General features: G+C 45.3%; 1 protein-coding gene across 3 annotated transcripts in view; it reads left to right on the top strand.

Moving 5' to 3' along the window:
* Positions 1 to 16,512, top strand: part of TRMT6 (tRNA methyltransferase 6 non-catalytic subunit) — a 42,711-nt gene that overhangs the window by 1,259 nt on the left and 24,940 nt on the right. For all 3 annotated transcript variants that reach the window (XM_069955609.1, XM_069955611.1, XM_069955608.1), the window contains exons 2-4: positions 3,959 to 4,083; positions 6,841 to 6,950; positions 12,263 to 12,354. In XM_069955609.1, coding sequence (XP_069811710.1) covers positions 4,023 to 4,083; positions 6,841 to 6,950; positions 12,263 to 12,354 — 263 coding nt within the window. In that variant the 5' untranslated portion in view covers positions 3,959 to 4,022. The remainder of the gene's footprint in view (positions 1 to 3,958; positions 4,084 to 6,840; positions 6,951 to 12,262; positions 12,355 to 16,512) is intronic.

Here is a 16,512-nt window from a genome sequence, read left to right as displayed (position 1 = left end):
AGGCAAGGGATCCGCAGCGGATTTGGCTGTGAATTTGTAGTGCAAAATCTGCTGTGGATTTGGTATGTGTGAATCTAGCCTAAAGAGAACCTTTCAGTCCCTTTATGCTGCTCACCCTGAATGTACAGACAGTTGTGCTGGTTTCAGTGGTCCGACAGTCACTATTTTTTGTCTAATCCGATGTATATCGGCCCTACAGTTGCTTAATGACATTAACTGGGTAAATAGGAGTCTATATGGATAGGTTTAAATGAGAACTCTCCTGGATCATTTTTTTTTCTTTTTGCCCATATATTACACACTTGTCACTACTGTTCCTGCTCTATCATCTGTTTCATCCCAGCTCAGCTGTCTCCACACCATCTCTGCCTGTTGGAAGGACAGTGGAATAATCCATATCTCTATGTTTTTCTAAGGATAGGTTCACACTGCATTAAATGGGTAGTCCATAGAGATGAGCGAACCCCGAGAATGCTCGAGTATATCCGAACCCGAACTTTCGGCATGTGATTAGCGGTGGCTGCTGAAGTTGGATAAAGCTCTAAGGCTATGTGGAAATCATGGATATAGTCATTGGCTGTGTCCATGTTTTCCAGACAACCTTAGGCTACGATTACACGTAGCAAAACTAGCGGAATATGGGAGGCGCGCTGCTGCTCTCCCCGCGCTGAAGAATGAGCATGTTCATTCTTCAGCGCGGAGAGACGCTGTGAGAACAGCAGCGCGCGCCTCTCATAGACTCCCATTATGAGAGGGAGGCTAACGGCCTTGTCCGCTAGTTTTGCTACATGTGAACGGGGCCTTAGGGCTTTATCCAACTTCAGCAGCCCCCGCTAATCAAATGCTCAACGATCGGGTTCGGATGGACTGGAGCATGCTCAAGGTTCACTCATCTCTAGTAGTCCAGTTATTTATAATTCAATAAGCTCACCCGCCGCTGTTGTTTTCCAGGCCACCTCTTGACTGCGGCATTCCTCATCTTCATTATCGATAATGGGACAAAGGGGTTAGAAAAACATGGCCGCTTTCTTCCAGAGACAGCACCGCTCTTGTCTCCAGTTTGAGTGGGGTGTTGTAACTCAGTTCCATTGAAGTAAATGGAGCTTACTTACAAACCACACCTGAACTGGAGACAAGAGTGGTGCTGTCTCCGGAAGAAAGCAGCCATATTTTTTCTAACGCTTGTTAACCCCTTTAAGGCAGTATCCAACTGGTGCCAGAGATTTGTAATTTTACTTCTATTAAAAAAAAATCTCAAGTTCTTCTAGTACTTATTAGCTGCTGTATGTCCTGCTGGAAGTGGTGCATTCTTTCAAGTCTGACACAGCACTCTCTGCTGCCACCTCTGTCCAGCCTGTGTAAAAGTAACAGCTAACAGCGGAGGAGTGGAAAAACACCTCATCCTCATCTCTTGTGTGGGCAGTAACAATTATTGCTATGGACATCAACTTGTGTAAACAGGATGTGCAGCCAATAGCAATACATTTAAATGGCCGCACAAATGACACAGGGATCGTTCATGTGGACTGACCATACAATAAATCGTGCAAACGAGCACCAATCTCGCCGATGTGGGGCCGTGTAAAAGGTCCCTTAGGGAAGGACAGGCGGCGGAAGGGAGAGGTACCAGACGTCCGAACGATCACCCGTCCGATTTCACCCGATTTCACCCGTCCGTTATTGGAGATGTATGGGGACCTTTACTCTTTGGATGGCCTTACACCTAAGATAATGGCTAGCTGTATACTCTGGTGTACAGAGCCATAGATTTTTGTGGTCTAATGACTCGGGGTTGATTTCTGCTTTTATACCCAAATTTGAATGAGACTCAATACTCAGCAGACTCCTCTTAAAGGGGTTATCCAGTGAAAATCTTTTTCATTTAAATCAGAAAGTTATATAAATTTCTGATTTACTTCTATATATTAAAATCTCAAGTCTTTCCATACTGCTGGAAGTGGTATACTCTTTCCAGTGGGACACAGTGCTCTCTGCTGCCACCTCTGTCTGGGACAGGAAGTGTCCATAGCAGGAGAGGTTTTCTATGGAAATTTGCTACTGATCTGTACAATTCCTGCCATGGACAGAGGTGGCAGCAGAGAGCACTGTGTCAGACTGAAGACACCACTTCCTGCAGGTTGGTTTTTGGTGGGATGCCATCAGATACCTGTAAGGTACACCATAAACATGGTGTGAACCCAGCCTTATCCTGCGAAGACCCCAATGATAGCCATACAATGGAATAGACTGAACGCACAGATCTCCCACCCTCTATGTTTTCTTGGTTGGGGTCTGTACCAGATTGTTCTTCTTTTACCTTAGTCCAGAGTTGTATATTATTTATAAGGTTAATTGAGCTAAATAAGCATTTTATCATCTGCCACTAGCAGTGCGGCTGCTCATTCATCTGCATGTAATTGTGTAGATTCTCGCCCCGGAGGCTGCGACTATTATAGGATCCTGATGTCACTGACTAATCCGCCAGGAGAACAAACCTCCTCCAGATGACATCTGCTCCACCGGGGTGACATATGTCCCTGCAGTATTCAATAAGTGATACCGCAAGCTGTATTATTAGGTCACATTCTTCCTACGTCGTCTCCAGTCGATGCATTGCCTTCCTGGAGAAAGTTCTCCATTATGGGACTTTATTCTTACTGCCTTCATTTTACCTTCATTTCTGCCATTCATTTTACTAGTATTAACCCCCTACAAAAACATGGCCACTTTCTTCCAGAGACAGCACCTTTCTTGTCTCAAGTTTGGGTGCAGGTTTTGTAACGCTGTTCTATTGAAGTGAATGGAGCTTAAAGGATTACTCCGGATATAATCCTTTTTTTTTTTTTTTTTTTTTTTTTTTTTTCAAATCAACTGGTTTCAGAAAGTTATATAGATCTGTAATTTACTTCTGTTTAAAGAACTTGTATTCCGGTACTTAACAGCTGCTGTATGTCCTGCAGGAAGTAGTGTATTCTTTTCAGTCTGACACACTGCTCTTTGCTGCCACCTCTGTCCAAGACAGGAACTGTCCTGAGCAGGAGGGATTTTTTTATGGGGATTTGCTACTGATCTGGACAGTTCCTGTCTTGGACAGAGGGGGCAGCAGAGAGCACTGTGTCAGACTGAAAAGAATATATCACTTCCTGCAGGTCTTGCAGCAGCTGATAAGTACTGGAAGGCTGGAGATTTTTAAATAGAAGTAATATACAAATCAATATGACTTCGTGAAACCAGTCGATTTGAAAGAAAAAAAAAAGAATCAATGGAGTTCCCCTTTTAATTGGAAACCACACCTGAACTGGAGACAAGAGTGGTATTGTCTCTGAAAGAAAGTCGCCATGTTTTTGTAGCGCTTGATAACTTTAAAGGGGTTATCCAGCACTACAAAAACATGGCCGCTTTCCCTCTACTGTTGTCTCCAGTTTGGGTGGGGTTTTGAAACTCAGTTCCATTGAAGTAAATGGAGCTTAATTGCAAACCGCACCAGACCAGGAGACAACGGTAGTGGGAAAAGTGGCCATGTTTTTGTAGCGCTGGATTACCCCTTTAAGACATTTGTGTATGTCATGGGAACAATACCTCAGTCTGTAGAGACCATGGGGTAGTTGGGCCGGTGGGGGGCGTCCTTCTGTCTTTCAGATCAATGCACCGCCATGGCTTGTTCATACCCAAGCATATAGCTAAATGTCATACATGTACTAACAGCCATAACCTTATGTTATGTAGAGTCCCACTGCCAAAACAGCCCAGACCCAATAAGGCGTAGACTCCACAACACCTCTGAAGGTGTCCATTGGAAGCTAAGGTGTTAGCAGCAGATTATTTATAGGGGTTATCCAGGGTTAGAGTGTTTTTGTCATCCTATTGTTTAGGTTAGATAATATATGTTCCGTATTCTCTCGTCATTACAAATTCTGTACATTTACCAGTGTAATCTGCTTATTTCTCTTCTCAACAGAAAGGTGATATTTGAAAAACAATGGATATACCTGGATAATGCCATTGGTAAAAACTACGGCACAATGTTTGAGATAACCGGAGGAGGAAATCTTCAGATGAAGAGTAATGTGGTGGCATCAGCAGGTATGGTCTTTTCCTTTAGTGTGAATGGTTTGTCTAGACCAGGGATGGGGATGTTGCAAAACAGCTAAATGTTAAATCTTTTTCTTTCAAATCAACTTGTGTCAGAAAGTTATATAGATTTGTAGTTCACTTCTATTAAAAAAATCTCAATTCTTCCAGTACTTATCAGCTGTTGTATGTCCTGCAGGAAATGTTGTTTTATTTTCAGTCTGACACAGTGCTCTCTGCTGACATCTCTGGCCGAGACAGGAACTTTGTCTTGGTTTTCTATGAATCCCCATAGAAAACTTCTCCTGCTCTGGACAGTTCCTGATGTCAGCAGAGAGCACTGTGTCAGACTGGAAATAAAACAACATTTCCTGCATGACATACAGCAGCTAACAAGTACTGAAGGACTTGAGATTTTTTAATAGAAGTAAATTACAAATCTATATAACTTTCTGACACCAGTAGATTTGAAAGAAAAAGATTTTCGCTGGACAACCCCTTTAAGATATTTCATGGTCCGAACATATTAAGGCAGATCTGGACTCTCGGGACAGGGATTATAATATTACCGCTTTAGAAAGCTTTGGTGCGGCCTTGTCTGGAGTATGCTGTCCAGTTCTGGGCAATGATTCATAGAAAGGACTTCCTAGAGCTGGAGAGGGTACAAAGGCGGCAACTAAACTAATAAGGGGAATGGAGCATCTTAGTTATGAGGAGAGATTAAAAGAATGACATTTGAGAAAAGGGGAGATATGATTTAATGTATTTAAATATATAAATGGCCCCTACAAGAAATATGGGGAAAAGATGTTCCAAGTAAAACCTCCACAAAGGACAAGAGGGCACTGCCTCCGCCTGGAGAAAAAAAAGGTTCAGTCTCCATGAGAACTGTGAATCTGTGGAACAGTCTACCCCAGGATCTGGTCACAGCAAAAACAGTAGAGGGCTTCACAACAGGCGTAGGGTACTATTACACGGAACCATAATCGGCCCGATTCGGCCGATTATCGCTCCGTGTAATAAATACAACGATCAGCCGATGACAACGATCATCGGCTGATCGTTGATATAGATTAGAACCTATAATTGTCGGGCGCTGACTGCGCATCGCTACGTGTTATAGCGGTGCGCGCCCAACGACTGACTATATACATTACCTATCTACTCTCCAGAGCTGCTCCTGCTGTCTGCTTCTCCCAGGTTCCCGCGCACTCTAGCTTCAGAGCGGCCTGTGATTGGCTGAGCGGCCTGTCAGCTAAGAGAAGCCGCTCTGAAGCTGGAGCGATTGACCCGAGGAGAAACGGACCACAGGAGCAGCCCTAGAGCGTAGATAGGTAAAGTATACCGTTTAAAGGGAACCCGACCCCCCGCTACAGCCCCCTATACTCACCTGATCCCGCCGGTTCCCGCTTCTGGATCCGGTTGGGTTACGGGGATACCAGCTGCTGCAGCCCGGCGCGCGTGCTGAGAGATGAGTCCAACGCTCATAGAGAATGACAGGAGAGTCCAGCGCTCCGTCATTCTCTGAGCGTTGGACTCATCTCTCAGCGCGCGCGCCGGGCTGCAGCTGCTGGTATCTCCGTGACTCGACCGGATCCAGAAGCGAGATCAGGTGAGTATAGGGGGCTGTAGCGAGGGGTCGGGAGCCTGTCACCCCGGCACGGGGGGGGGTTAACAGGTTCCCTTTAAGCAAGGTCTGCAAGCAAATCAGTAACAATGTCCTGGCAGCCCTTGTTAAACGATTATCGGGCCGTGCAATAGGCCCAGTAAACAAGCAACGATGTAGCAAATAGGCGCTCGTTTACAGTTGTTATCGGGCCCCCTATCGGCCCGTCTAATAGTGCCCTTAGACAAGTTCTTAGACCAAAATAATATACATGCAAATGTATAAAACCTATCATCATCTGTCCCCCTTCCCTGTATCCATCCCCTCCTTGGTTGAACTTTATGGACATGTGTCTTTTTCCCACCATATTACCTATGTAATTATATAAAGATAGATCAGATAGGTTGGATTATTTTTTTGCCATGTAATTCTTATGTTGCACATTGGTTACCTCAGACAGACACTTTCATTCTGCACCTTACTAGTAAGGTGTCATACCCATCTGACCCCCTGACTCCATGTTATGTGTTTTTAATGTTTTTTTTTGTGTGTGTGTGTATTTAGTTGGCATTATTTTACTTATGTACCTTTTGGAGGGGTGTTATACAGCTATCAGGTCAAGAAGACACATGGTTCCTTTCATTTATCAGTCTGTGCTTCCAGAATGTAGAAAAATTGATTTTATTCTTCAGTGAAAAGTTTCGGAGAGGCTTTCCCAAGCTCCTGCTCTGCTGCAAGCTGTAACGCCTCCTCAATCCCCTTCCCATCTCTGACTCCTGATTGATAGTTGGCTGCAAGCGGAGATAGGGTTGGGGGTGGTGTTACAGCCCTCCAAAATCAGCAGTTTTAAAAGCCTCTCTGACACATTTCACTGGCGTGTAAAAGCATTTGTCTATGTTCTGGAAGCACAGACAGATATATGAGAGGTACCAGGTGTCTCCTTGCTTTATCAGTGTCAGCTGTTTGAAGCGCGAATTGCAGCTGACAGATTCCCTTTAAAAACTTTGCAGCTTCCTTCGAGGATTTGTCTTCAATTTCCCCTCAGTAAATCTGTGGACTCTCAAGGGCTTCTCTGTGAATAACTACTTGGTGCTAAAAGATAAGATATACACAAATACATGCACTTCTGATAGTTTAAAAATGAATTTTCCTTCTCCCTTTAGAGCCTAAGGAAGCAGGTGCTGACAACCGTAATATAGTGGATGATGGCAAATCCCAGAAGCTAACACGAGACGACATTGAGGCTCTGAAGGAGAAAGGCATTAAAGGCCAGGTCAGTACGAGCTAGTGAAACTCATCCATGTTTGTACACCTGGTCACCTCCTTTATTATGTCCAATGTGCCAAAACCTTTACTTTTGCTTTAAAATAATTTTTTACCATTTGTCAACATTTGATGGACTTTTATATGAAATAGCAGTGAGTAGAGATGAGCGAGCCAGGCCAAAGTTCAGGTTCGTACAAACCTGAACCATCAGCATTTGAATCCCGCTGCCTTCCCGTTCCGTGCGGAAGGTGGAGACAGCCCAAGTCCCGCATGGAAAACAGGGATACAGCCTATGACCTCAGAAAGCCTTCAGGTGGCTTCAGGAAAATTCTAACAGTAAAAACTGGGGGGGAAAATGACCTACCCACCTGCTGCACAGCTGCAGCGGTGCTCCTGGCCAACTTCTCCCTCTGTCTTCTGGTTCTGTGAGCGCACAAGTGATGCAATGGGGTGGGGAGAGCATAGAGGCCAGAGGCATAATGCTGCCTCCGGCTAGAAGGCATGTTAGTAGCCCTTCCTGGTGTTATTCATGTCACACTGAAGATTGTAGGAGTACATGCAGTTGTAAATGAATGAGTGGCACTCACCGGTCTTCAATTGCAGAGGTTTTATTAAAGTACTTCGAAGTGAGTTACTCACTTCGAAGTACTTTAATAAAGCCTCTGCAACTGAAGAGTGATGGACAGGGATCCAATGCCTCAATCAAACACAGCCCCGTATTTAACTGTATGTGCTCCTTATTTCCATGATTCTGGAAAGTTTCTGGATGTGCATCCGGATCTGTCCAGAATTCTGGATGCCCCCCATAGTGTTCTATGGGGCATCCTAGCCAGAATTCCAGACAATTATAGGACATCTCCGATAATTTCCAGGCCTATTTTCTGGCACGGACACCATTCAGGAAAAATCCTGAAGGATATTCATGCCCAATAGAACCCTATGGGTCAGGAAATAGAGTGGTTAGGATAGGGTGATATAAACATGGCCCAAAATCTTTACAGAAAGCTATGAATAAACAAATTCACACAAGCATCAGTATATATTACATGGATTCTTAACCTTTTCATCTTAGTGGAGGTCTGGAAGGACGTTGGTTTGCTGCCTCAGCACTATATCTATGTCCTCCATGTGTCTGTGCCATCTGCCCAGTGTCAGTGACGCCTGTGCTTCCTATATAGCTGCAGAGATGGGAGACAGCTCATCTGCTTGTCATAAGTTATGGATTAGGCAGCCGTATGTGCCACTGAGCCCAAGACTCTTATATAGGCATGCTTTACCATCCCCTTACATTATTTCTAGCATCACTGACCTCGGAGCTTTGTCTCAGTATGTGAACATACATCATGCCTGTTATGTTGTAGATATGTGATTGATGTCACCTTTTTCTGTCTATGGGGCTGAGATCCAAGGTGAATCTGCTGTAGCACAATCTGCATGTAATGTGTAATGGTGATAAATCTGCATGGGGAAAAAATAATTCTACTTATGCGGAATCACCCTAATAGGATGTATTCAGTGTACATGAGCAGCATCTCATCCACTTTGCTGCCACTGTAAAATAAGAAATAAAAAAACTACCGCCTACTTTTTTAACTGAAAGGTGTGGCGCCATTTTTTTTTTATACAATCGCTTGTATGCTCACTTTAATCTAAGGGGGGAGGAAAGGCCCCAAAACTGGGTATTCCCATCCCAGAAGTTATCCTTTTTGGTGTGGTTCAGACCTCTGTGTCCCCTACTGATCATGAAAATGTAGGAAAATTCTTCCCCCTTTTCCAATGAGAGGGAGATACTGCATGTGTTGGGCCAGCGCTCTGTTCATTCTCTGTAAGGGCTTCCAAACATTGCCAAGCTCAAGAGGGGACCTATCGGGTCCTGGGGCCTTACACACCAGCCATAGTCCTGAGAGGTCCTGTCAAAGAAAAAGATATTGTTTTATTGCATGAATTATGATTTTTTTTCCTTCTTTGCAGATAAGTTGGCTGCATTATTATGAAGTCCCTTTTAGCATTTCATTGAAGGGGTTGGCCACTTTATAATAAAATTAGTAAGTGTACTCACTGTATATACTGACAGCAGCTCCCTGTGTACCCCATAGAGCTAAAATCAGACTCTCCTCCTCCAGGCTGTGCTGTCCTGCTCTGTGGTGATTCTGTCCATAAAATAGGTCACATGGAGAAGCATGTGGCCATGCCCTGCCCCCAGTGTCCGCCTGTATATGCCTGGTCACATGTTCTTTCATGTCAGCCATCTTATGGACAGGATTACCACAGAGCAGGGCAGCACAGCCTGGAGAAGCAGAGTCTGATTTTAGCTCTGAGGTATACAGGGAGCTGCTGTCAGTAAGGGAAGTGAATACAGTTACTAATATTGTACACTGAGCTATTTTACTATAAAGTGGCCGACCCCTTTAAGCAATGATGCTTGTAGTGTTCTCTTGTACATGGGCACTTGACTTGTCAGCAACATCGATTATTTCTTGTGCCGGAGATTTAGATGCCCAGTTACCTACTATGAAAGATGAATAGCCATTGTATACATACATTTAGGGCTAGGGGGCCTTAAAGTGACTGTACCACCAGGCCCAGGCTGAAGCACTGGAGGCGGGCCGACCCACCCTTAATGGGAGGAAACCCTAGCCCCTCTATGATAGGATCCATTGATTCTAATTGAGTCACGTCATGGGAGGGGCTGGGGTTGCTTCCCACTGGGGGTGGGTCGGCCGCCTCCAGTGCTTCAGCCTGGGCCTGGTGGTACAGTCACTTTATTAAGAAATTTGGCAATGATTTCATAAAGCAGGGGTGTAAATCTCGCTGCTCTCCAGCTGTTGCAAAACTACAATGCCCATCATGCCTGGACAGTCAAAGCTAAAGCTTTGGCTGTCCAGGCATGATGGGCATTGTAGTTTTCCAAAGCTGGAGGGCCACAAGTTTGACCCCTGCTGTTCACACCTTACTGTTTGACCTGTGGAGAACTTTATACTCACTCTCACTTCCTGGTTTGGGAGGGCGGGACATTCATACTTGATTGACAGTTCGGTCACCGATTCTGACCTGATCATGCACACTCCCAATGCTGTATAGATACAGGTGGGAAGACCCCTTTAAACTCTACGTTTTGTTGAAAACGTGCAGTAGAATGGAAAGTAATAAACACAGTCTCGCTGTACTGTATATAGTTTGTTCGTCTATGGGGCATTTTATGATGATTTCACATCCAAGTAATATCCTCCTCGCTTCTTATTCACAGAACATATAGCGTTATTGCTTAGAACTCTTCACCTGAGCCTATTATTATTTCTTTGTGGAAGAACGCGCATTACCGCTGAATTCTTCTGGGGAGGATCTCTGCTCAGAGTCGTGCTTCTCCAGCAATATGCACCCATTATCCAGTTGTGCTGGGAGACCGGCATTTTATCCCTGTATATAACAACACTTTCTATGGATTTGACTCTGTATTATACTTTTGTCCTCATGACTCATACTTCCCCGTAATAAAAGGCATCTGCGGTTAATGTTAGTCGTCGGCTGGATGTAAAGCACAGTTACTTTTATTGATCTTTATTATTCCCTTTGCAAGTGGCTTGATATAGATGTATACGCACTATGTATGTAGGTTAGAGGGGAGCCTCCAAAATAATTACGTAATTACCGCTGTAGATTTCCACAACGGAAGTGAAATGTGAGCAGAAAATAAAGCGAAAAGATTTATTTCAAACCAACTGTTTTTAGAAAGTTATACCAATTTGTAAATTACGTCTATTTAAAAATTTCCAGTCTTCCAGTACTTATCAGCTGCTGTATGTCCTGCGGGAAGTGGTGTATTCTTTCTAGTATAACACAATGCTCTCTGCTGCGCCCTCTGTCCATGTCAGGAACTGTCCAGAGCAGCAGCAAATCCCCATAGAAAACTCCTTGCTCTGGACTGTCCCTGACACAGGCAGAGGTGGCAGCAGAGAGCACTGTGCCAGACTGGAAGGAAAACACCACTTCCTGCAAGACATACAGCAGCTGATAAGTACTGAAAGATTTGAGTATTTTAAAGGGGAACTATCAGCAGGTTAAAGGAATCTGACCTGCTGATAGCTCCCTAGTGGGCACGGAACGATGAGGATGAAGGTATGTCTGTGACCTTTATCCCTGGCGTTGTTCCTGTGCTATCTATTCTGAAATCCTTTGCCCGGTAAGTTATAAGAAGCACTGGGGGCGGGGCTACAGCACCCCGGCACCGTTCCCGCTGGCCCCCTCCATTGATCGTCATTTAGGGGGTGGGATGGCCAGAGGCAGAATCGTCATGGGGGGGTGATGGAGATTCTATGGCCCCCAACCTGCCCACCCCTTCTAATGATTATCACCCATGAACCGAGACTGATCGTACTTCGGGGCGGGAGCCCCGCCCCCAGTGCTTCTAACCGCTTACCAGGCAGAGGATTTCAGAATAAACAGCACTGGAACGTCGCCAAGGATGAAGGTAAGAGACCTACCTTCATCCTTAATGCCCTGTGCCCACTAGGGCGCTATAAGCAGGTTAGATTCGTCTAAACTGCCAATATTTCCCCATTTATTAGAAGTAACTTCCAAATCTATATAACTTTCTGGCACCAATTGATTTAAAAAAAAATAAAAAATCTTTGGAGTGCCCCTTTAAGTAGGAAATTTCTCAGGATTTTTTATTTATTTTTTTTAACTTTATATTTGTCGTGCACAAGTATCTGGTCAACAACTGTTGTTTATGTGCCCCTCTTATTTTTCTATGAAGGTCTTTCTCACCTATATAGAGTGCTTACTATTCTCGGAGTAAACTTTTTGTTGAGTGTAAACTTCCAGCCGCAAAGCATTCCGGTAATTGTTATCCTTGTAAAGACAAAAGGTTAATCGACTCGATGACTTCCAGCCGTAACTCTCTGACATAATGAAGTGTTACTGCAGCGACATGGTGTCCTCCATCCTGTACTGTCAGCGGGATTGTCCGAATCCTAATATAATTACTTGGGAGCCAATATCTGTTGGTGGCGAAAACATTCCGGAAGATATAATGCCGTTCAATAAAAAATGGTGTCAGTGTAAATAATGTAGTACCTTAGGGAACATACATTGTTAAAGAAGCATTCCACCTGGAGGGGTGATACTTGCCGCACGGCTGTGATGGTGTGCCATAAATATCCTGCACAGACCGTATTCCCAGGGACGGGTCTGATGGACTAAAGCAACACGACAACGGCAGCCCTGGGTGTTTGTTAGTTTTATTGTAGGTATGGGATGTTGGGTACTATGGTAGTGTGGATACACATACAGCAGCTGATTATTAATGTTTTCTTATAGGAAATTGTCCAGCAGCTGATAGAGAACAGTACAACGTTTCGTGACAAGACAGAATTTGCGCAAGAAAAGTATATAAAGAAAAAGAAGAAAAAGTAAGTTATTCAATTTAGATTAAAAGGTACTTTGGTATCAGCAAATTGTATTTAAATAAAACTATTTAACTTAATAATATAGTGTTATCACTGATAGTACTGGCTTCAGCGTGGTTCTGTGTCAGGAAGTTGAAACTAGAAGAAGTACAAAATGTGTATTGTCTCCCCGGATCCTCCCTCTCTCCATAGACAACACAATATCCTCTGATGTCACAGGAGGCATGGCTGGATTTTATCTGTAAGCACAAGCCCCCTAGTAATCTCACCACCTCTGACCAGCCCTTCCAGTCTCCCTGCCATATACACATGTATATCTTTATTGAGACACATAGGGAGAATGAGGTGTTTACAGTATGCTGCCTTGTGATGAATGATGCAACAAAAAGCAGACAGGGAGTGAATGCTGCAGGTGCCCCTACCAGACTTATCGCACCATAGCCTGCAGTAAAATTAGTAAAAATCGGCAGCACCATTCAGCGGAAAACACTAGGAGTGCTGGGGGAAGGGGGAGTAGGCCGGTAGGGAAGATTGTGATGAAGATCTTGGGAAAGCAATGCAATCTGGAAATTGTAGTACTGAGTATCTCCTTAACCAGGAGGTACAACCACAAAATATAGAAATAAGAACCCAAAAACAAATGTTTTTTTGGCAGTTTCAGAACTGGTGCCCACAGGTAAGGCTAGGTTCACATCACGATTTTGCTATCAGTTTTACTGTATCCGTTTTGGAATGTTCTATTAAACGTACAAAAAAAAAACGTGGCCAACCAAGTTTTTGTGTACGCTGAAAAATGAGTATTGATTAGAGATGAGCGAACCTGGAGCATGCTCGAGTCGATCAGAACCCGAACTTTCGGCATTTGATTAGCGGTGGCTGCTGAAGTTGGATAAAGCCCTAAGGCTATGTGGAAATCATGGATATAGTCATTGGCTGTATCCATGTTTTCCAGACAACCTTAGAGCTTTATCCAAGTTCAGCAGCCCCAGCTAATCAAATACCTAACGTTCGGGTTCGGATGGACTCGAACCCGAACCCGGTTCGCTCATCTCTAGTTTTGATCCATTGGTTTTTTTTATACTGTAAGTCAATGGAAAACTGATCAAAATAGATGTCACACAACAGCATCCGTTTATGCATCCGCTTTGTTTCATAGAACGCATACATTAAACGGATAGCAAAATTGTGATGTGATCCAGGTCTGAGCAATGATATATGCTTTCTGCAGCATGTCAGAGTACCCCTTTAATTTTTCCTCCTTTCCATATCCTCTGTTTCTTGATGTGATTCCTAATTATTCTAATCTACAATTTCACCAAGTAGTAGTGTTTTATGTTTGTTGTCTTTTTTTGATTTTTTTGCAAGACCAATGTCACGGTCAGTCCTGCTGCTTTGTATTACATTTTTTATTAATATTTTGAGCCTGCACTTCAATGTTATCGATCACCGCTATACCAGCCAGATGAAAAGATTGGCTACACGTATATCCATCACCGTACAGCCGGCATCTCCTCTCTCAGCCTGAAGATTAACGCCCCCCCCCCCCCCCCCCTTCCCTTGCAGTGTTCTGCGTCAGCTTCTCTAAGGTCTCCGGTTCAGCAGCGGTGTTAACAGAGCGCTGACCTGTGACTTGCTTGCTGAGACTAGAATTGCCTCTGCTGCATAGATGTCTACGGCAATAGCTGTATGATAGCTGTACCATGTAATAGTCTTACAGGGCTCCAGACTAAAAAATTTACCTGGGAGCCATTGGCTCCTAACCTGAAAAATTTAGGCGCCAAATAGAATATTTGGTCGCCAACATTTTAAACCATGTAAAATTAATGTTATGTTACATGGGACTTACTGTGTGCAGAGGCCGCGGCAGCCTCCTCCTCCTCCTCCTCCTCCTCCTCCTCCTCCTCCTCCTCCTCCTCCTCCTCCTTTAGATCCTTTCTTTTCTTAGTTTGAAAACGTTCAACATGGAAACTTGCAACTTGACAACCATATCCAGTCTGACTCAGTACTTCAGCCTCACTTGGCTAGCCTATTAATGAGGCTTACTCTTCTGAACTTGAACTTAAAGGGAACCTCTCGACCCCCGTACCGGGGTGACAGGCTCCCAACCCCCCGTTAGAGACCCCTATACTCACCTCATGGCGCCGGGTCCCGCTTCTGAAGATGGCCGGGTCACGGAGATCTCAGCCGCTGCAGCCCGGCGCGTGCGCTGAGAGATGAGTCCAACGCTCATAGAGAATGACGGGAGAGTCCAGCGCTCCATCATTCTCTATGAGCGTTGGACTCATCTCTCAGTGTGCGCGCCGGGCTGCAGCGGCTGAGATCTCCGTGACCCGACCACCTCCAGAAGCGGGACCCGGCGCGATGAGGTGAGTATAGGGGGTTCTAACGGGGGTTGGGAGCCTGTCACCCCGTCACCGGGGGAGACAGGTTCCCTTTAAAAGCTTGCAACAGTCTATACATACTGAGCTAGACTTCTGACTGCAGCCATAGTGACCCCCCACAAGATGTGTATATAGATAGATATATCTCTCACCTAGTGACTAATGCAAGTGACCCCCTACAATACAGACACCTGAGGGGCCCTGATAATAATTGTGCATATATCTCCCAGTGTCTGCAGCCAGTTTGCCCTACACTTATAGATGGCCCCCTCCCCTTATAGATGACCCTCTCTACCCCCATTATAGATACCCCCACCTTCTCCCCCCCCCTTATAGATGCCCCCTCCTCCCCCCCATTATAGATGCCCCCTCCCCCCCCCCCCATTATAGATGCCCCCTCCTCCCCCCCATTATAGATGCCCCCTCTCCCCCCCTTATAGATACCCCCTCCCCTTATAGATGCCCCCTCTCCCCCCCATTATAGATGCCCCCTCTTCTCCCCCCCATTATAGATGCCCCCTCTCCCCCCCATTATAGATGGCACTCTCTTCTCCCTCCCCTTATAGATGCCCCCTCTTCTCCCCCCCCATTATAGATGCCCCCTCTTCTCCCCCCATTATAGATGCCCCCCCTTCTCTTCCCCCCATTATAGATGCCCCCTCCTCCCCCCCATTATAGATGCCCCCTCTTCTCCCCCCATTATAGATGCCCCCCCTTCTCTTCCCCCCATTATAGATGGCCCCCTCTTCTCCCCCCCTTATAAATGCCCCCCCCCCCCCTCTCCTTTATGCTAAGCAGTATTTAAAAAAAACAAACACACAAACTCACCTGACAACCCGCTCCCCCGGCGATCCTCTTCTTCTTCAGGCGCTGTCCCCGGCTGATGCGCGGCTGCCGGGGGTGTCCCGTCCTATCCCCGGCAGCGCGGCGCATCAGTGAGCTCCCTGTACGCCGGGGCTGTGACTTCTGACACAGGAAGCGTCTCTGACGCGCGCTTCCTGTGCCGGAAGTCAGGGCCCCAGGCAGCTCACTGATGCGCCGCGCTGCCGGGGATAGGACGGGACACCCCCGGCAGCCGCGCATCAGCCGCGCATCTTAAAGAGACAGCGCGCTGCCGCCGGGGCCAGTCGCAAATGGCGCCCAGATTAATAAATCTGGGCGCCATTTGCAAAAGGTCAGTCGCATTGGCGACCATTTTGGTCGCCATCTGGAGCCCTGTCTTACTGTTTAATATACAATGCAACCTCTGACAAGGCCTTATACTGTCATCTATAGGAGCAAACCCAGAGGATGTGATCAGTCATGCTGAATTCCTTTCAATCTGATCTATGGTTGATTTAAAAAAAAATTCCTTTCAATCTGATCTATGGTTGATAAAAAAAATAAGAGCTGTGTATGCAATAAGTACTTTTAAAGGGGTAGTCCACCAAAAAAAAATTTTCTTTCAAATCAACTGCTACCATGAAGTGCCAGAGATTTGTAATTTACTTCTATTAAAAAATCTTAAGCCTTCCAGTACTTATCAGCTGCTGTATGCCCAACAGGAAGTTGTATTATTTCCAGTCTGGAGAGCAGGAGAGGTTTTCTATGGGGATTTGCTCCTGCTTTGGACAGTTCCTGACATGGACACAGGAGGCAACAGAGAGCACTGGGTAAGACAGGAAAGAAAACACCACTTCCTGCTGGACACACAGCAGCTGATAAGTACTGGAAGACTTAAGATTTTTTAATAGAAGTGAATTACAAATCTCTGGCACTTTATGGCACCAGTTGATTTGAA

This window comes from Dendropsophus ebraccatus, chromosome 15, assembly GCF_027789765.1.
Source record: "Dendropsophus ebraccatus isolate aDenEbr1 chromosome 15, aDenEbr1.pat, whole genome shotgun sequence".
NCBI lineage: Eukaryota > Metazoa > Chordata > Amphibia > Anura > Hylidae > Dendropsophus > Dendropsophus ebraccatus.
Note: the sequence above shows the minus strand (reverse complement) of the source record. Positions and strands in the feature narration are given on the sequence as shown.